The sequence below is a fragment of the Heptranchias perlo genome, unplaced genomic scaffold (genome assembly GCF_035084215.1).
Source record: "Heptranchias perlo isolate sHepPer1 unplaced genomic scaffold, sHepPer1.hap1 HAP1_SCAFFOLD_715, whole genome shotgun sequence".
In the NCBI taxonomy this organism is placed as follows: Eukaryota; Metazoa; Chordata; class Chondrichthyes; order Hexanchiformes; family Hexanchidae; genus Heptranchias; species Heptranchias perlo.
In genome coordinates, this window is record NW_027139745.1 from 1 (window position 1) to 21,160 (window position 21,160).

The window sequence follows — 21,160 nt, forward strand, 5'->3', positions numbered from 1 at the left end:
TTAATCCATTTTATATCCCTACACTGTGTTATTCCCTCCAAGTAATCCGTGCTGTCTGTCCTGAATGTTATCCATTTTATCCCTACACTGTGTTATTTCACTCCAATAATCCCCTGCTGTCTGTCCTGAATTAATCCGCCATTTTATCCCTACACTGTGTGTATTCCCCTCCAATAATCCCTGCCTGTCTGTCCTGATAATCCATTTTATCCCCTACACTGTTATTTCCTCCAATATTCCCTGCTGTCTGTCCTGATTAATCCATTTTATCCCTACACTGTGATATTCCCTCCAAATAATCCCTGCTGTCTGTCCTTGAATTAATCCATTTTATCCCTACACTGTGTTATTCCTCCAATATATCCCTGGTGTCTGTCCTGAATTAATCCATTTTATCCTACACTGTGTTATTTCCTCCAATAATCCCTGCTGTCTGTCCTGAATTAATCTCATTTTATCCGCTACACTGTGATATTCACTGCAAATAATCCCTGCTGTCTGTCCTGAATTAATCCATTTTATCCCTACACTGTGTTATTTCCTCCAATAATCCCTGCTGTCTGTCCTGAATTAATCCATTTTATCCTACACTGTGTTATTCCCTCCAATAATCCCTGCTGTCTGTCCTGAATTAATCCATTTTATCCCTACACTGTGTTATTTCCTCCAATAATTCCCTGCTGTCTGTCCTGAATTAATCCATTTTATCCCTACACTGTGTTATTTCCTCCAATATCCCTGCTGTCTGTCCTGAATTAATCCATTTTATCCTACACTGTGTTATTCCCTCCAATAATCCCTGCTGTCTGTCCTGAATTAATCCATTTTATCCTACACTGTGTTATTTCCTCCAATAATCCCTGCTGTCTGTCCTGAATTAATCCATTTTATCCCTACACTGTGTTATTTCCTCCAATAATCCCTGCTGTCTGTCCTGAATTAATCCATTTTATCCCTACACTGTGTTATTCCCTCCAATAATCCCTGCTGTCTGTCCTGAATTAATCCATTTTATCCCTACACTGTGTTATTCTCCAATATCCCTGCTGTCTGTCCTGAATTAATCCATTTTATCCCTACACTGTGTTATTTCCTCCAATAATCCCTGCTGTCTGTCCTGAATTAATCCATTTTATCCCTACACTGTGTTATTTCCTCCAATAATCCCTGCTGTCTGTCCTGAATTAATCCATTTTATCCTACACTGTGTTATTTCCTCAATCATCCTGCTGTCTGTCCTGAATTAATCCATTTTATCCCTACACTGTGTTATTCCCTCCAATAATCCCTGCTGTCTGTCCTGATTAATCCATTTTATCCCTACACTGTGTTATTCCTCCAATAATCCCTGCTGTCTGTCCTGAATTAATCCATTTTATCCTACACTGTGTTATTCCCTCCAATAATCCCTGCTGTCTGTCCTGAATTAATCCATTTTATCCCTACACTGTGTTATTTCCTCCAATAATTCCCTGCTGTCTGTCCTGAATTAATCCATTTTATCCCTACACTGTGTTATTCCCTCCAATAATCCCTGCTGTCTGTCCTGAATTAATCCATTTTATCCCTACACTGTGTTATTTCCCTCCAATATTCCCTGCTGTCTGTCCTGAATTAATCCATTTTATCCCTACACTGTGTTATTTTCCTCCAATATTCCCTGCTGTCTGTCCTGAATTAATCCATTTTATCCCTACACTGTGTTATTCCCTTCCAATATCCCTGCTGTCTGTCCTGAATTAATCCATTTTATCCCTACACACTGTGTTATTCCCTCCAATAATCCCTGCTGTCTGTCCTGAATTAATCCATTTTCCCTACACTGTGTTATTCCCTCCAATAATCCCTGCTGTCTGTCCTGAATTAATCCATTTTATCCCTACACTGTGTTATTCCTCCAATATTCCCTGCTGTCTGTCCTGAATTAATCCATTTTATCCCTACACTGTGTTATTTCCTCCAATAATCCCTGCTGTCTGTCCTGAATTAATCCATTTTATCCCTACACTGTGTTATTTCCTCCAATAATCCCTGCTGTCTGTCCTGAATTAATCCATTTTATCCCTACACTGTGTTATTTCCTCCAATAATCCCTGCTGTCTGTCCTGAATTAATCCATTTTATCCTACACTGTGTTATTTCCTCCAATAATCCCTGCTGTCTGTCCTGAATTAATCCATTTTATCCCTACACTGTGTTATTCCCTCCAATAATCCCTGCTGTCTGTCCTGAATTAATCCATTTTATCCCTACACTGTGTTATTCCCTCCAATAATCCCTGCTGTCTGTCCTGAATTAATCCATTTATCCCTACACTGTGTTATTCCCTCCAATAATCCCTGCTGTCTGTCCTGAATTAATCCATTTTATCCCTACACTGTGTTATTCCTCCAATAATCCCTGCTGTCTGTCCTGAATTAATCCATTTTATCCCTACACTGTGTTATTCTCCCTCCAATAATCCCTGCTGTCTGTCCTGAATTAATCCATTTTATCCCTACACTGTGTTATTTCCTCCAATAATCCCTGCTGTCTGTCCTGAATTAATCCATTTTATCCCTACACTGTGTTATTCCCTCCAATAATCCCTGCTGTCTGTCCTGAATTAATCCATTTTATCCCTACACTGTGTTATTCCCTCCAATAATCCCTGCTGTCTGTCCTGAATTAATCCATTTTATCCCTACACTGTGTTATTCCCATCCAATAATCCCTGCTGTCTGTCCTGAATTAATCCATTTTATCCCTACACTTGTGTTATTCCCTCCAATAATCCCTGCTGTCTGTCCTGAATTAATCCATTTTATCCCTACACTGTGTTATTCCTCCAATAATCCCTGCTGTCTGTCCTGAATTAATCCATTTATCCCTACACTGTGTTATTCCCTCCCAATAATCCCTGCTGTCTGTCCTGAATTAATCCATTTATCCCCACACTGTGTTATTCCCTCCAATAATCCCTGCTGTCTGTCCTGAATTAATCCATTTTATCCCCACACTGTGTTATTCCCTCCAATAATCCCTGCTGTCTGTCCTGAATTAATCCATTTATCCCTACACTGTGTTATTCCCTCCAATAATCCCCTGCTGTCTGTCCTGAATTAATCCATTTTATCCCTACACTGTGTTATTCCCTCCAATAATCCCTGCTGTCTGTCCTGAATTAATCCATTTTATCCCTACACTGTGTTATTCCCTCCAATAATCCCTGCTGTCTGTCCTGAATTAATCCATTTTATCCCTACACTGTGTTATTTCCCTCCAATAATCCCTGCTGTCTGTCCTGAATTAATCCATTTTATCCCTACACTGTGTTATTCCCTCCAATAATCCCTGCTGTCTGTCCTGAATTAATCCATTTTATCCCTACACTGTGTTATTCCCTCCAATAATCCCTGCTGTCTGTCCTGAATTAATCCATTTTATCCCTACACTGTGTTATTCCCTCCAATAATCCCTGCTGTCTGTCCTGAATTAATCCATTTTATCCCTACACTGTGTTATTCCCTCCAATAATCCCTGCTGTCTGTCCTGAATTAATCCATTTTATCCCTACACTGTGTTATTCCCTCCAATAATCCCTGCTGTCTGTCCTGAATTAATCCATTTTATCCCTACACTGTGTTATTCCCTCCAATAATCCCTGCTGTCTGTCCTGAATTAATCCATTTTATCCCTACACTGTGTTATTCCCTCCAATAATCCCTGCTGTCTGTCCTGAATTAATCCATTTTATCCCTACACTGTGTTATTCCCTCCAATAATCCCTGCTGTCTGTCCTGAATTAATCCATTTTATCCCTACACTGTGTTATTCCCTCCAATAATCCCTGCTGTCTGTCCTGAATTAATCCATTTTATCCCCTACACTGTGTTATTCCCTCCAATAATCCCTGCTGTCTGTCCTGAATTAATCCATTTTATCCCTACACTGTGTTATTCCTCCAATAATCCCTGCTGTCTGTCCTGAATTAATCCATTTTATCCCTACACTGTGTTATTCCCTCCAATAATCCCTGCTGTCTGTCCTGAATTAATCCATTTTATCCCTACACTGTGTTATTCCCTCCAATAATCCCTGCTGTCTGTCCTGAATTAATCCATTTTATCCTACACTGTGTTATTCCCTCCAATAATCCCTGCTGTCTGTCCTGAATTAATCCATTTTATCCCTACACTGTGTTATTCCCTCCAATAATCCCTGCTGTCTGTCCTGAATTAATCCATTTTATCCCTACACTGTGTTATTCCCTCCAATATTCCCTGCTGTCTGTCCTGAATTAATCCATTTTATCCCTACACTGTGTTATTCCCTCCAATAATCCCTGCCTGTCTGTCCTGAATTAATCCATTTTATCCCTACACTGTGTTATTCCCTCCAATAATCCCTGCTGTCTGTCCTGAATTAATCCATTTTTATCCCTACACTGTGTTATTCCCTCCAATAATCCCTGCTGTCTGTCCTGAATTAATCCATTTTATCCCTACACTGTGTTATTCCCTCCAATAATCCCTGCTGTCTGTCCTGAATTAATCCATTTTATCCCTACACTGTGTTATTTCCTCCAATAATCCCTGCTGTCTGTCCTGAATTAATCCATTTTATCCCTACACTGTGTTATTCCCTCCAATAATTCCCTGCTGTCTGTCCCTGAATTAATCCATTTTATCCCTACACTGTGTTATTCCCTCCAATAATCCCTGCTGTCTGTCCTGAATTAATCCATTTTATCCCTCACACTGTGTTATTCCCTCCAATATTCCCTGCTGTCTGTCCTGAATTAATCCATTTTATCCCTACACTGTGTTATTCCCTCCAATAATCCCTGCTGTCTGTCCTGAATTAATCCATTTTATCCCTACACTGTGTTATTCCCTCCAATAATCCCTCCTGTCTGTCCTGAATTAATCCATTTTATCCCTACACTGTGTTATTCCCTCCAATAATCCCTGCTGTCTGTCCTGAATTAATCCATTTTATCCCTACACTGTGTTATTCCTCCAATAATCCCTGCTGTCTGTCCTGAATTAATCCATTTTATCCCTACACTGTGTTATTCCCTCAATAATCCCCCCTGTCTGTCCTGAATTAATCCATTTTATCCCTACACTGTGTTATTCCCTCCAATAATCCCTGCTGTCTGTCCTGAATTAATCCATTTTATCCCTACACTGTGTTATTCCCTCCAATAATCCCTGCTGTCTGTCCTGAATTAATCCATTTTATCCCTACACTGTGTTATTCCCTCCAATAATCCCTGCTGTCTGTCCTGAATTAATCCATTTTATCCCTACACTGTGTTATTTCCTCCAATAATCCCTGCTGTCTGTCCTGAATTAATCCATTTTATCCTACACTGTGTTATTTCCTCCAATAATCCCTGCTGTCTGTCCTGAATTAATCCATTTTATCCCTACACTGTGTTATTTCCTCCAATATTCCCTGCTGTCTGTCCTGAATTAATCCATTTTATCCCTACACTGTGTTATTCCCTCCAATAATCCCTGCTGTCTGTCCTGAATTAATCCATTTTATCCCTACACTGTGTTATTTCCTCCAATAATCCCTGCTGTCTGTCCTGAATTAATCCATTTTATCCCTACACTGTGTTATTCCCTCCAATAATCCCTGCTGTCTGTCCTGAATTAATCCATTTTATCCCTACACTGTGTTATTTCCTCCAATAATCCCTGCTGTCTGTCCTGAATTAATCCATTTTATCCCTACACTGTGTTATTTCCTCCAATAATCCCTGCTGTCTGTCCTGATTAATCCATTTTATCCCTACACTGTGTTATTTCCTCCAATATTCCCTGCTGTCTGTCCTGAATTAATCCATTTTATCCCTACACTGTGTTATTTCCTCCAATAATCCCTGCTGTCTGTCCTGAATTAATCCATTTTATCCCTACACTGTGTTATTCCCTCCAATATTCCCTGCTGTCTGTCCTGAATTAATCCATTTTTATCCCTACACTGTGTTATTCCCTCCAATAATCCCTGCTGTCTGTCCTGAATTAATCCATTTTATCCCTACACTGTGTTATTCCCCTCCAATATTCCCTGCTGTCTGTCCTGAATTAATCCATTTTATCCCTACACTGTGTTATTCCCTCCAATATTCCCTGCTGTCTGTCCTGAATTAATCCATTTTATCCCTACACTGTGTTATTTCCTCCAATAATCCCTGCTGTCTGTCCTGAATTAATCCATTTTATCCCTACACTGTGTTATTCCTCCAATATTCCCTGCTGTCTGTCCTGAATTAATCCATTTTATCCCTACACTGTGTTATTCCCTCCAATATTCCCTGCTGTCTGTCCTGAATTAATCCATTTTATCCTACTACTCGTGTTATTCCCTCCAATATTCCCTGCTGTCTGTCCTGAATTGATCCATTTTATCCCTACACTGTGTTATTCCCTCCAATAATCCCTGCTGTCTGTCCTGAATTAATCCATTTTATCCCCACACTGTGTTATTCCCTCCAATATTCCCTGCTGTCTGTCCTGAATTAATCCATTTTATCCCTACACTGTGTTATTCCCTCCAATATTCCCTGCTGTCTGTCCTGAATTAATCCATTTTATCCCTACACTGTGTTATTCCCTCCAATAATCCCTGCTGTCTGTCCTGAATTAATCCATTTTATCCCTACACTGTGTTATTCCCTCCAATATTCCCTCCTCTTTGTCCTTTATTAAAGTCCAGTTTTTTCCCTCGAGTTTGACATCAATCAGGTTTAAAATTGATGCAGAGTTTCAGCCAATGAGGGAGATCCGGGCTCAGCCCCGCCCACTCGGTGCCGCAAGTCCCGCCCCTCACCCACCCCCATTGGTTGGAGGACCAACCACCCGCTCGGTCCTCCAGCCCCTCTCCGCTCTTCCTATTGGTCCGGAGCTCCCGTCAATCACCCGGGCAGTGTGAGCTGAGCATGCGCGGCGGGCGGGGAGTGAGGCCGAGATCGTGTCGGCAACAGGTGAGAGATGGGCGGGGGGAGCGGGTTAATAAACCCCGGGGGAGGGGGCGGGGGCTTCACAAACCCCGAGTGCGGCCCCGGGCCCGAATATCAAACAGTGAACATTCTCCTCTCTCTCTCTACACTCCGGGGGCTCCGGTTTAGATCAGACCCGAAACTCAACACACGGCCCGCGGCCTCCGAGCATGCGCAGTGTCAGCGTCAAACCTCGTGACTCATCGAATCAGGGAGCGTCTGTCAATGAAGGAGAAATGGAGATCGGTCAGGGAGCGTCTGTAAATGAAGGAGAAATGGTGATCGGTCAGGGAGCGTCTGTAAATGAAGGAGAAATGGTTATCGGTCAGGGAGCGTCTGTAAATGAAGGAGAAATGTTGATCGGTCAGGGAGCGTCTGTAAATGAAGGAGAAATTGTGATCGGTCAGGGAGCGTCTGTAAATGAAGGAGAAATGGTGATCGGTCAGGGAGCGTCTGTAAATGAAGGAAAATGGTGATCGGTCAGGGAGTGTCTGGAAATGAAGGAGAAATGGTGATCGGTCAGGGAGCGTCTGTAAATGAATTAGAAATGTTGTTCGGTCAGGGAGCGTCTGTAAATGAAGGAGAAATGGTGATCTCTGTATCTTCAGTCATCCAGGGAGCTCGAGCTTTGGATGCTGTTCCTTTCCTCCTCGTGGGAATCTGTCTACTCTGTACCCAAACCAACTCCTCCTTGAAGGCCTCCCATTGTTCAATTACTGTTCTGCCTGCCAATTTTTGATTCCAATCCACACGGACAAGATCCCTTTTTAACTCATGAAATTCGCCCTCATCCAGTTCAGAATTTTCACATTTGACTGTCCCCTGTCCTTTTCCATAACTGTTCTGAACCGAATGAGATTATGATCACTGCTGCCCCAATGAAACATGCTCCACCTGCCCCACTTCATTCTCCACACCGAGCCCACTGCTGTACTCACATTCACTCTCTCACACTGTCTCTCTCACTGTCTCTCTCTCTCACTGTCTCTCTCTCTCACTGTCTCTCTCTCTCACTGTCTCTCTCTCTCACTGTCTCTCTCTCTCACTGTCTCTCTCTCTCACTGTCTCTCTCTCTCACTGTCTCTCTCTCACACTCTCTCTCTCTCACACTCTCTCTCTCTCACACTCTCTCTCTCACACTCTCTCTCTCACACTCACTCTCTCACCCTTTCAATCACGGTTTAGGGCCACTGAAAGATGATGCGATGGGTTTGGATTTCAGCACAGGGAGGAGGGAGAGTGTGTGGGACAGGGGAGTTTCAGCTTTGAGTAATGAGAGAGGAAATAATGTTCCATAGAAAGTAGAGTTATCTGATCTGAATTTCTATCCTGTACTTACAGTGATAACTTTTTTCAACTCCTTTTACAGGGGAGGATTTACAGAGGGAAACTCAAACCAAAGATCACGTCAAGATCTGACAGAGTCACTCGATTCATCAGGACCTGAATATCATCGGCCTTTGAATGTGGAAGGAGAAATGTTTGTCTGTTCTATCCGTGGGAGAAGATTTCAAACATCAGTGTGAGTGGAAAAGCACCGAGACACACACACCCGAGTGAGAGTGTTCCAGTGCACTGACTGTGGAAAGAGCTTTAACCAGTTACACAGCCTGAAAAAACATCACACCATTCACAGCGGGGAGAAACCGTACACGTGTTCTGTGTGTGGACGAGGCTTCAACTGATCGTCCAACCTGGAGAGACACAAGGACACCCAGACCATGGAGAAACCGTGGAAATGTGGGGACTGTGGGAAGGGATTCAATTACCCTTCAGAGCTGGATACTCATCGACGCCGTCACACTGGGGAGAGGCCGTTCACCTGCTCCATGTGTGGGAAGGGATTCACTCAGTCATCCGGCCTCCTGACACACCAGCGAGTTCACACTGATGAGAGACCTTTTAAATGTTCTGACTGTGAGAAGAGGTTTAAATGCAAAAGGAATCTGCTGGAACACCAACGCACTCATACTGGGGAGAGGCCGTTCACCTGCTCCGTGTGTGGGAAGGGATTCACTCAGTCATCCAACCTGCTGACACACCAGCGAGTTCACACTGATGAGAGACCTTTTAAATGTTCTGACTGTGAGAAGAGCTTTAAAAGCAAAATTGAACTGCTGAAACACCAACGCACTCACACTGGGGAGAGGCCGTTCACCTGCTCCGTGTGTGGGAAGGGATTCACTCGGTCATCACACTTTCTGTCACACCAGCGAGTTCACACTGGGAAGAGGCCGTTCACTTGCTCAGTGTGTGGGAAGGGATTCGGTCATTCATCCACCTTGCTGACACACCAGCGAGTTCACAATGGGGAGAGGCCGTTCTCCTGCTCCATGTGTGGGAAGGGATTCACTCAGTCATCCAACCTGCTGACACACCAGCGAGTTCACACTGATGAGAGACCTTTTAAATGTTCTGACTGTGAGAAGAGCTTTAAAAGCAAAATTGAACTGCTGAAACACCAACGCACTCACACTGGGGAGAGGCCGTTCACCTGCTCCGTGTGTGGGAAGGGATTCACTCAGTCATCACACTTTCGGTCACACCAGCGAGTTCACACTGGGGAGAGGCCGTTCACCTGCTCCGTGTGTGGGAAGGGATTCGCTCATTCATCGACCCTGCTGACACACCAGCGAGTTCACACTGGGGAGAGGCCGTTCACCTGCTCCGTGTGTGGGAAAGGATTCGCTCATTCATCGGCCCTGCTGACACACCAGCGACTTCACACTGATGAGAGACCTTTTAAATGTTCTGACTGTGAGAAGAGGTATAAAAGCAAATTTAATCTGCTGACACACCAACGCACCCACACTGGGGAGGGGCCGTTCACCTGCTCAGTGTGTGGGAAGGGATTCACTTGGTCATCCACCCTGCTGAAACACCAGCGAGTTCACACTGAGAGACCTTCAAATATTCTGACTGTGGGAAGAGATTTAAAATCAGAAACGAACTGCTGAGACATTGACGCACTCACACTGGGGAGAGACTTTTCACCTGCTCCGTGTGTGGGAAGAGATTCACTCGATCATCCCACCTTCTGAAACATTAACTTGTTCACACTATTGAGTGACCTTTTCATGCAGTGACTGTGAGAAGAGCTTAAAAGCAGAAATGAACTGCTGACACATCAACGCATGCCCATTGGTTGAGAGACTGTTCACCTGCTCCGTGTGTGGGAAGGGATTCACTCAGTCATCACACGTGCTGAGACACCAGCGAGTTCACGAAATGAGCAGGTCCAACGAGCCGGTCTGTAACACAGGCCAATGACTCAGTGCAGCTCGTTACCCAGTCACTGGGCTCCGTTATAGCCTCTCCTGTCAGTAACACACAAAGAGAAATTGTAAATCTGAAACAGAAAGAGATAATGTATAACACTTCATATCAACCACCAGTTTTTCCCTCTTTCCGGCTTTTAAAACAATCTGTTTCACAGTTTGTCAAACCCGAAACAGCCTCTGGGATTTGCTGATTGAGAATTTCAGTGGAAATTGGGACCGTCACTAAGTATCGGAACAAATATCCCCGCTGAGGTTTCGGGATTGTTACTGGTTTATTTATATCAGTGAGTGACCGATTTTAAACTAGGTGAGGGTCTAAACCTAAGGTAAGAGCCTGGGATGGACAAGAGATTCTTCAATGTATCAAGTTAAATTACACTGATTCCACCAACACTGGACATCACATCCCTCAAACATTGTTACCTGTTACTGTATAAAACTGGTGAGGGTGGAAATGGGAAATAACTGAGAAAAACTTCATTGTATCAAAGTTAATTCTGATCATTATTATTATACAAACATTCTACAGCCTATCCCTTAAAAAGGACCCAATATCAAACCAGTCCCCAGTCCTTGGGCCTGTGCCTATGTTGTGATTTGCACCCGCTTCTGACTGACTTGGTTTCAGACGCACTCCCGTCAACAGTAAACGGATGGAGCCGGATCCATAAGAGAAAAATGAGGACCGAGCTCCGCGGTTCTCCCAGAGTGCGGGAGGCGGAGTAACAGCAGCAGACAGAGAGATCTCTCTAAACCAGCCGCTGCCGCCGGAGAGAAGCGAGTCCCGTTCCGAGCCGTGTCTGTCAGGCGCCCGCTGACCCTCTCTTCACTGAAGGGGACCGATTCAGCACCAACTCACACACCCACCATTGGATCATTGAATCACCTTCAACACCTGAATTACATCACCACTTAATCCTCGATACACGAGGAAATACAAACCTTGTCCACGCAACTTGCCCTCATAATTTAAACATTTTAGCCCCGGTATCATTCTGGTCTTTCTGCGCTGCACCTCCTGCAAGGCCAATATATCCTTCCTGAGGTCTGGTGCCCAGGACTGAATGCCGTACTCTGAATGTGGCCTTAGCAGAGTTTATAGAATTCTAACATAACTTCCACCCTTTTGAATTCCAGTTCCCTTGAGATAAAGGCCGACATTCCATTAGCCATTTTAATTATTTTTTGCACCTGTCTGCCAACTCTTCGTGATTTCCCGAAGTATCTCTGCTCACCCACAGTTCCTGGCTTCTCACCATTTTGAAAATACTCTGATTTATCTTGCTTCGGGCCAAAGTGGATGGTCTCACATTTCCCCAGATTGAAACTTTGAACAGTCTGGGGCTCTTTTGTATCGAAAAGAGAAGGCTGAGGGTGACCTGATCCAGGACTTTAAGATTATGCAAGGGTTTGATCGGTCAGATGTAGATAAGGTGTTTGTACTTTTGGGAGTGGGGACGTCAGAACTTCGGGCCATGAATATAATAGTCATCAATAAATCCAATCTGGCATTCAAGAGAAACATATTTATCCAGAGAGGCGTTAGAATGTGCAGCTCGCTCCCACACGGAGTAGTTAAGGCGAATATCATGGATGCATTTACGGTGAAGTGAGATAAACACATGGAGGAGAAAGGAATATTCGGGTTTGCTCATAGGGTTAGATGAAGAGGGGTTGGAGGAGGCTCGTCTGCAGCATAAACACCGGCATAGTCTGGTTGGGCCGAATTGCCTGTTTCTGTGATGTACATTCGATGTAATTCTATGTAAGTTCCATCTGACACAGTTTTACCAACTCACTGAATCTATCAATTTCCCTTTATAACTTTATGCTCCCATCTACACTACTCACTGTGCACCCTAACTTGGTGTCGTCGACAAACCTGGATATCCGGCTCTCTATTCCTTTATCTGCCTCATTTATACAGATCCCTGGGGGACACCACTAATCAAATCCTGTCAATTTGAGTACATACCCATTAACCCTACTCTCTGTCTCCTACCTCCAAACCAACTCCCTCCCCATGTCAATGGGTTGCTTTGAATTCCACATGTTCTCATTTCTGTTAACAGTCTCTGATGTTAAACCTTAACGAATCCCTCTGGAAGTCAATGTACACATAACACCCATAGACACTCCATTATTCACCACGTTAGTTACATCTTCAAAAAGTTCAACTAGTTTCGTTAGACTTGACTTACACTTTACAAATCCATGCTGACTCTAATCAATTCATGTTTATCCAAGTGCTCAGTCATTCTTTCCCTGATAACAGATTCTGGTAACTTCCCCACAACAGACGTCAGACGAATCGGTCTATAATTTCCTGCTTTATCTCTCCTACCCTTCATATATAATGGAATGACATTTGAAATTTTTCAATCCATGGAACAATTCCTGAATCAAGAGAGTTTTGAACGATCATGACTAAAGCATGTACAATTTCCTCACCTATTCCCCTTAGTCCCCTGGGATGGTAAACATCAGGTCCTGGAGATTTGTCTATCTTTCGTCTAATTGTTTTCTCCAATACCATTATTTTACTGACACTGAATCCCCTTGATTTATTTTCAGTTTTCCTCGTGTCTCTGGTTTATTATCCTCATGCTTTTCTGTGAGTATTTAGCAAGTCTGCCATTTCCTGATTTTCAATTACAATCTCACCTCCATTTGTCTTTCAGGGGCCCACATTACTCTCAGTCACCCTTCTTTCTCTTAATGTACGTGTAAAAACCTTGAAAGTTGTCCTTAATTTCATTCACAAGTTTTTCTCGTTTTCTCTCTTTGCACCTTTTACGATTTTTTTTAGTTTCAGCACCACAATAAACAACACTTCACTGTGAAATTTGCTCAATTAGTTCTTCAGTGTCAGAGCGAGAATTGTCCATCCCTAATTTATTTAAAGTAACAAACAAACACAAGCACAAATATTCATTCGTCTATCAAAGCACTGATGGACACAGAAAGATAAACACAGCCTGAAACGCAGTCAGTATCGGGATTCACAGGGAAACGGGCAAGTGAAATAGACAAAGATCAAACAGTCTGAACCCACAACAGAATGTGACGTGTAGCTGATAGATATTAATGAGAGGAGGTGGGAAACACTACCATGAATTGGTACCGTGGCTTAGTTGGTTAAAGCACCTGTCTAGTAAACAGGAGATCCTGGGTTCAACTCCCAGCGGTGCCTTTGTGTAATTCGTGGTGTTTAGTGAATTTGAGAAGCACACAGTGCTGTGTTTTGTTCAGGATCCAACACGGAACTGATCAGGAGGTCTTTTCAAAAATGCCTTTTCATCATACAGACAGCCCTCTCAGAGAATGTGTCCGTGACACGTTCTTGTTTCTGGGCTCGTTGAGGTCGGGGTATAATTCTTGATTCGATGTTTCATACCCTGGAGAAACCCTAATTTAGCCCTGGACTTTGGATCTTGATCTGCGGTTCAAAGTTTTGCGAAGAGGGAAAAGGAGTCCCCAAATCACTCCACCTGAATCTCAAGCGCTTTTGAAAGAAATTCAGTTCAAACAATCAGGACTTTAAAGGCACCTCAATGACCTGCACTTTCATTGAACGAGCTTTGCTTCCAATTACATTCAACCTTGAAACCGCTCTGGGTTTTCCCCTCACTGAAGCAGAGTGTGGCCGCTCTGTATCTGTGATCATGTCGGTGATGAGGTTCGCTCTGATATTGGTCGCTTTCAATTTTTAAGATCTCGCCAAGCTCAGGGAAAAGAAACCGGGTGTCGAATTGTCCCTGTAAGTGATGAATTGAAGGGATTGGTGCTCCAAGCAGATCTGGAAAATTCACAGTGCGGTCACTCAGGAATTCCAAATCCACCCTCTCGCCACTCCCCCCGTCTCAGTCTTTCCATCTTTACCCTTCACTGCCGGTGTTCCAGGTTCGATCATCCGTGGCCGTTCAACGAAGCCTGAGAAGTCCATGAGGGAAAAACACAGCGAGTCAAGAGACAGAGACAAGGTGGGATCAAAGTATAGGAAGAAATAGGATCAATGTCAAGTTCTGCGAACGGGCAGAATTTAAGATGGAGCTTGGGAGAGATTCCTTCACGTGTCTCGCAATTTTGCAAGAGACCATTGGGCTCCGAATTAAAAGCATAAGCCGCGCTGGAGAGTCTCTGAGAGAGGGAATACGGTTCGTCAACTCCAGTTCATCGTTATTTGAGCAGTAAACATAACTTTAAGAAGTCGCGCTGCGAGGAGGATTCGAACGTACGCAGGAAATCCCCAGGGGATTTCGAGTCCAACGCCTTAACCACTCGGCCATCGCAGCTACAAACATCTGTTATGCACGGCTGTAAATCAGAATGTGTAGGTTTATCACAAGCGATCTGTGATACAATGTTCTCTCTGACAGGTGAAAGGCCCTGATCCCTGGTCTGTGCTGATTCTCTGATAGTTTACTGGGTAAAGGCCCTGATCCCCGGTCTGTGCTGATTCTCTGATAGTTTACTGGGTAAAGGCCCTGATCCCTGGTCTGTGCTGACTCTCTGATAGTTCACTGGGTAAAGGCCCTGATCCCTGGTCTGTGCTGATTCTCTGATAGTTTACTGGGTAAAGGCCCTGATCCCTGGTCTGTGCTTATTCCCTGATAGTTAACTGGGTAAAGGCCCTGATCCCTGGTCTGTGCTTATTCCCTGATAGTTTAGTGGGATTCATTCTGTATCTCTCAGTCTCTGGTACTGTGTGTGAGTGTGGGATTCATTTTGTGTCTGTCAGTCTCTGGTACTGTATGTTAGTGTGGGATTCATTCTGTATCTGTCACTCACTGATACTGTGTGTGAGTTTGGGATTCATTCTCTGTCTTGTCAGCAGTGTGTGTGAGAGTTTGTGATTCATTCTTTATAGGCAGTCTCTCATACTGTGTGTTAGTGTGGGATTCTTTCGGTATCTGTCAGTCTCTGTTTCTCCATGTGAGTGTGGGACTCATTCTTTATATACAGTCCCCAGTACTGTATGTGGGAGTTGAATTCATCCTAAATATGCAGTTACTCATACTGCATGTTAGTGTGGGATTCATACTGTACCTATCAGTCCCTGGTACTTGATGAGAGTGTGGGATTAACTCTGTGTCTGTCAGTCTCTAGTACTGTATGTGAGTTTGGGATTCCTTCTGTATCTGTGAGTGTTGGATTCATTCTGTGTCTGTGTGTCTCTGGTACTGTATCTGAATGTGAGTTTCATTCTGTATCTGTACATAATTATTCTCTCAGATTACATTATTGCGTTCAATACTTCAGCTTTAATATCTTAATGTTTGAAGAGTTTTACTCCTTATTTAATTTGTAAATATGGACGAACTTTAGGATTTAATGTTGGAGGTTTTAATCAGATAATTTGTGTGCTTTTTGGACCACTATTAAATCTGCATCTCTGTGAGTACGATTGTGGATGATAATGAATCTTTCAAACTGATAAGGTGACATTTTTGAATTGGTTTGTAATGTGTAGATCAGTCTGTAGAAATGGAATTGATACTGTATCTTTCAGTCTAATATTGTATGAGATTTTTGGACTGGTATATAATGTGTATCTCAGTCTGCACTAATAGAATTGATACTCTATCTTTAAATTTCATTCTACGAGTGCATTCTGAACAGGTATCTAATTTGTTTCTCAGGTTTACTATCTTTCAGTATTTCTCAATCGATACTGTACGTGAAGTTTGGATTTGTTTGCAATTTGTAGCAAATGGTTCACTTTTCGAATGGATATTTCATGTATTAAAGTCATGTGTGAGAGAGTTCTGGGATAGTATTCAATTGGAATCTCAGGTACATTATTGGGATTCATTCTGTCCCTTTCAATCGGATACCATGTGTGATTTCTCTCTGGTATTTAATTCGTAGCTATGTTGCCCGATTGTGAGATTGACACAGTGCCTTTCAATCTGAGAGTGTGATTTTGGACTGGGATTTTTGTATCGACCTGTCAGCGGGACTGAGTTCGGGGGAAATGGAACAGTGTCTGCCTCACCCGCTCTGTTTGAATGTTGGATTGAAAGTGTGTCTCTGGAACTTGGGATCAGTGTGGGACTGACTACTTCTACTGTCTGAGACTGTGGAACTGATGACCTGTCTGTGTCTCTGTGCTCTGTGGGTGATAATGTACCTCCTGTGTGTGAGAAGGAGCTGGCTGCACTCCTCCTTGTGCCTCGGGTGGAGGAAACATCACATTCATTCTGGATCATTCAAGGATTCGCCTGTGGAAAGAAAATGATCTCTTGTAACCCAAGAAACGGTGAGGTTGAAAATGGAAAAGTGATCAGTTTAATATCTCTAATGATCATTTTGAATATCCACAAATGAAAACCAGTGATACAAACAGTGTCAGTGTCTGACTCCACTGCAGCACTCAGCTTCTGCACACCAGGTGTGTTGGGCTATTTTACAACAATTTAGTGACATCCAGACACAACCCAACCCCTGCACTGATCCATGAATGGGACGACCCGATGGGGCAGGGACCTTTGTCCAGGTCAGGTTTCTAATCCCCTCTCCCATGGGACTAACCGTTCAACCCAAACATAACAGCCGCTGTTTAAATTGTGTCCTTCACACTTCTCACCTGGTGCCTGCAATAGATGCTCTTTGTATAACTCCCCACATCCTTACTGTCCGGCTCTGTTTCCACTCTTCACTGTCCAATAACAATAAACAGGGTGAGACTGGAACTAAACCAGGACCATTCACTCCTGGTTTGGGGAGTGAAAGCAGCAATGGTTTTAATAGCAGGTTCTTCCCATTCTCTCTCCCTTCCCCTGGACACACCCTGTCCACACACAGCCCGAGAATGACCTCTCCCTTCCCCCCCTCTCACTCCATGTTCCGGGACCAGTTCCTGATCCACTCCGCCTCTTACAAACAGCCCCCGGACTCCTCCTGCCCTTCCCCCGGACTCAATGCCGATCTCTGAGCCCATCTGCGGACACGGTCCCGGAGCGATGAGCTGCTGTAACGAGGCTGCTCTTTGCTCCCTTCCCCCGGGGGCCGTGATCTCTCCATTCCCGCCTGTCTGAGCAAAGGAAGTGGGTCTGGGGGAAAGGTCAGAGGGAATGGGCTCCACAGGCAGTGCAGGAACAGGCACCAGAATGGGAAACAGATGGGATTCCACCAGTGCCTAACGCTGGAATCCAGACTGACTTTACAATCTCCAACTATTAAACTCGAGGTTTCCATCCCTGCTGTTTCTCTCGGGCTCTTTTGATGGGAAAGAGTCTTTCAGAGATAAAGTAAGCGGCTGTGGAATGAGCCAATGGGTTCTGTTCATTCTTGGCTCCCTTACTGATAAAGTGACGTTTGACTCCGAAACTGGAGGGAGGATTCCTCAAACCAATCCTGGAGAAACGGGGGAGGAAAGTGGGAGTCGGTGTATTTGCTGGGACCGTGTAGGATTAATATCAGGCAGCAACAGTCCCAGTTTATTTCAATCGGAGTGAAACTCTCGGTCACTGAGAGTAATACAGAATGGCCCTGAGCTGCAAGATTGCAGAGGGGACAACATGCAAGAGAGGGTTAAATGTGTGACACTGTCCCTGAGAGTGGGATTAATAATGTGTCTGTCTCTGAAATAATATCAGTGAGAGATGAGACTGCATATTCTGTCACTCCACCTTGGAATAGCAATTGGAATGGAATATTTTCCAATTTGTTCCTGGGTGAAAACGGGACATTACAGGTCAGTTTCTCTCTCTCTCTTTTGTACAGATTATGAAGGTGGGATACTGTTACTGAGTGTGAGACAGAGACACTGATAGGAAGTGTAATTCTGATACTGTGCCTGTCTGTTTTTATCTCTCTCTAGCGCTGTAAATGAAGGTGGAATATTGTTACTGAGTGTGAAACGGACACACTGATGGGAAGTGTGAGACTGATACTGTGTCTGTTTGTCTGTGTGTCTCTCTCTGTCTGTCTGTCTTTCTCTCTCCCCAGTGCTGTACAAGGAGGCGGGATACTGTTACTGAGCGTAATATAGACACACTGATAGAAAGGAAAAGACTGATTCTGTGTATGTGAACAGACCTCCGGTGCTATTGGTGAGACGGTCACTGTCCCTTTTACTGTATATCAACCGGTCTGACGGGGCATTCATCATTGGCTAGTCCTGTAAGGAAAGGTGGAGAGAAACCGTCTGTGACTATCTTACACTGGACTGTCTGTGAGTGTTGAATTTATTCAGTAACTAGTCGTGTCTGGGTGTTGAGAACGGGATGGAGAGGACACCAGTTACTATTATCTGACAGTCAGTCAGTTTAGCAGGAGAGAGAAACACAGAGAGACTGGAAGAGCCCAGAGCGGATAATTTGTATTTTCATCTTAACCAAACGGACAATACAATAATGTAAAAGGCGGAGGGCATTGAGTCTCATTTCACTATGGACGGACGCAGGACTTGTCCCAGGTGAGGATTTTGTGTTTAAAGATCACTTCACTAAAAACACCTTGACGATCTGGGGTTACAGACGGACATGACGGGCAGGAAAAGACCAGCTCGTTCATCAATCCTGCCCCACATACCTGGAGCATCGTGACTGGACACTTCCTGCACACACCACCAGCCCCACCCACCGGGAACATGGAATCTCCTGGGAGCGGTTACAAACCAGAAAAAAATCCAGGGCCAATAAGGAGGGGAAATTCTGGGAAATTCCTCCCCGACTCCCTCAGGCTATCGAATCGAGTCCAGTGGATCACACTGACCATGCATTGGTTAACTGTAAAACCACTCACCTTCCTTCTCGAGGGAAATTAGGGATGGGCAATAAATGCTGGCCTCGCCAGCGACGCCCACATCCCGTGAACGAATAAAAAAAAATATGATGCGATCTCTGCCCCAGTCAAGAACCGGTCCAGATCCCTCGAGAAGGCGGAGAGAGAGTCAGCACTTACCGCACCAGAGAGAGTCAGCACCCACCGCACCAGAGTCGGCACCCACCGCACCAGAGAGGGTCAGCACCCACCGCACCAGAGAGGATCAGCACCCACCGCACCAGAGAGAGTCGGCACCCACCGCACCAGAGAGAGTCAGCACCCACCGCACCAGAGAGGATCAGCACCCATCGCACCAGAGAGGGTCAGCACCCATCGCACCAGAGAGGGTCAGCACCCAGCGCACCAGAGAGAGTCAGCACCCACCGCACCAGAGAGAGTCAGCACCCACCGCACCAGAGAGAGTCAGCACCCACCGCACTAGAGAGAGTCAGCACCCACCGCACCAGAGAGGATCAGCACCCATCGCACCAGAGAGGGTCAGCACCCACCGCACCAGAGAGAGTCAGCACCCACCGCACCAGAGAGGATCAGCACCCAGCGCACCAGAGAGGGTCAGCACCCATCGCACCAGAGAGGGTCAGCACCCAGCGCACCAGAGAGAGTCAGAGTCAGCGCCCACCGCACCGGAGAGAGTCGGCGCCCACCGCACCGGAGAGAGTCAGCACCCACCGCACCAGAGAGGATCAGCACCCATCGCACCAGAGAGGGTCAGCACCCACCGCACCAGAGAGAGTCAGCACCCACCGCACCAGAGAGGATCAGCACCCAGCGCACCAGAGAGGGTCAGCACCCATCGCACCAGAGAGGGTCAGCACCCAGCGCACCAGAGAGAGTCGGCGCCCACCGCACCGGAGAGAGTCGGCGCCCACCGCACCGGAGAGAGTCGGCGCCCACCGCACCGGAGAGAGTCGGCGCCCACCGCACCGGAGAGAGTCGGCGCCCACCGCACCGGAGAGTGTCAGCACCCACCGCACCGGAGAGAGTGAGCGCCCACCGCACCGGAGAGAGTGAGCCCCCACCGCACCGGAGAGAGTGAGCGCCCACCGCACCGGAGAGAGTGAGCCCCCACCGCACCGGAGAGAGTCAGCACCCACCGCACCAGAGAGGGTCAGCGCCCACCGCACCGGAGAGAGTCAGCACCCACCGCACCGGAGAGGGTCAGCACCCACCGCACCGGAGAGGGTCAGCACCCACCGCACCGGAGAGGGTCAGCGCCCACTGCACCAGAGAGAGTCAGCGCCCACCACACCAGAGAGAGTCAGCACCCACCACACCAGCCGGGAATACATTCCAGATGCTCACTCCTCTCTGGGAAAAGAAGAAGCTCCCAACATCCAGACTATTCTTCCCTCTTTGTGGTCGGAACGCCGGTCTGCTGCTTCCCCCCAATCTGTGAAACTGGAAATAATCTATCACTGGGCAAGCTGTTCAACCATGAGATGGGAGCCATTGAAACACCGTGGGCGCTCTCCCATTGAATGATATTCTGTGCGGAGCGTTCGGTTTTTCGCGAGGTGAAGAAACTCTTGTCTCTCCTTGTGTGCAAATGTGAGGCGAGTCTCAGATGATATTCTCACAGTTGAATCCAAAATTTGAAATGTAACTTGTTTGGAGATGCCGGGGATTGAACCCGGGACCTCATACATGCAAAGCATGCGCTCTTCCACTGAGCTACATCCCCACTGGTCAAAAGGTACCTGAGAAATAAACAAGCAGACACTTTAGAAGTGAAGCCGTGAGCTTTCTGCTCCGTCTCTCCAGGATATCGAGATGCCCAGCGGTGCCGCGTGTTCACAATGTTCAACCTCTGCTTCAGTTCACGGGGTTTCTGCTCCTCTTTACTTTGAACTTTCCAAAAAAAAGTCTGTGGAAATAAAAAAACCCAATCGCTAATGGTCAGTGACAAGGCTGAAATCCAACCTCTGAATCATAAAGTGAGATGGAAGAATGACAGAGCGTCAAACAGGAACAAGAGCTGGGACTGCTCGCTCGATATTGCACCGTCACACATTCCCCTCAGTCGGCGGCTGCTTTGAGTTGAGCTGTTGAGGGGACCGAGAGATGAAGTCCCGCTCCGGGACAATTTAATGCT

General features: G+C 45.5%; 1 protein-coding gene and 3 non-coding genes across 4 annotated transcripts; 2 read left to right on the forward strand and 2 right to left on the reverse strand.

Annotated features, from left to right (window-relative positions):
• The first annotated feature begins 8,617 nt into the window (after positions 1-8,617).
• Positions 8,618-11,797, forward strand: LOC137318716 (zinc finger protein 229-like). Its single transcript, XM_067981390.1, has one exon. The coding sequence runs from the start codon at positions 8,716-8,718 to the stop codon at positions 9,949-9,951; it is 1,236 nt and encodes a 411-aa protein (XP_067837491.1). The 5' UTR covers positions 8,618-8,715; the 3' UTR covers positions 9,952-11,797.
• A 1,597-nt stretch (positions 11,798-13,394) lies between these two features.
• On the forward strand, positions 13,395-13,468 carry trnat-agu (transfer RNA threonine (anticodon AGU)). The gene has a single exon. It is a non-coding gene; the product is annotated as a tRNA-Thr (tRNA).
• A 1,020-nt stretch (positions 13,469-14,488) lies between these two features.
• Positions 14,489-14,570, reverse strand: trnas-cga (transfer RNA serine (anticodon CGA)). Its single transcript has one exon. It is a non-coding gene; the product is annotated as a tRNA-Ser (tRNA).
• Positions 14,571-20,677: 6,107 nt separating this feature from the next.
• Positions 20,678-20,749, reverse strand: trnaa-ugc (transfer RNA alanine (anticodon UGC)). Its single transcript has one exon. It is a non-coding gene; the product is annotated as a tRNA-Ala (tRNA).
• Positions 20,750-21,160: the final 411 nt, after the last annotated feature.

Excerpts from the sequence above, each read along its gene's own strand:
- LOC137318716 (XM_067981390.1), top strand. The coding sequence starts at position 8,716 with ATGGAGAAACCGTGGAAATGTGGGGACTGTGGGAAGGGATTCAATTAC.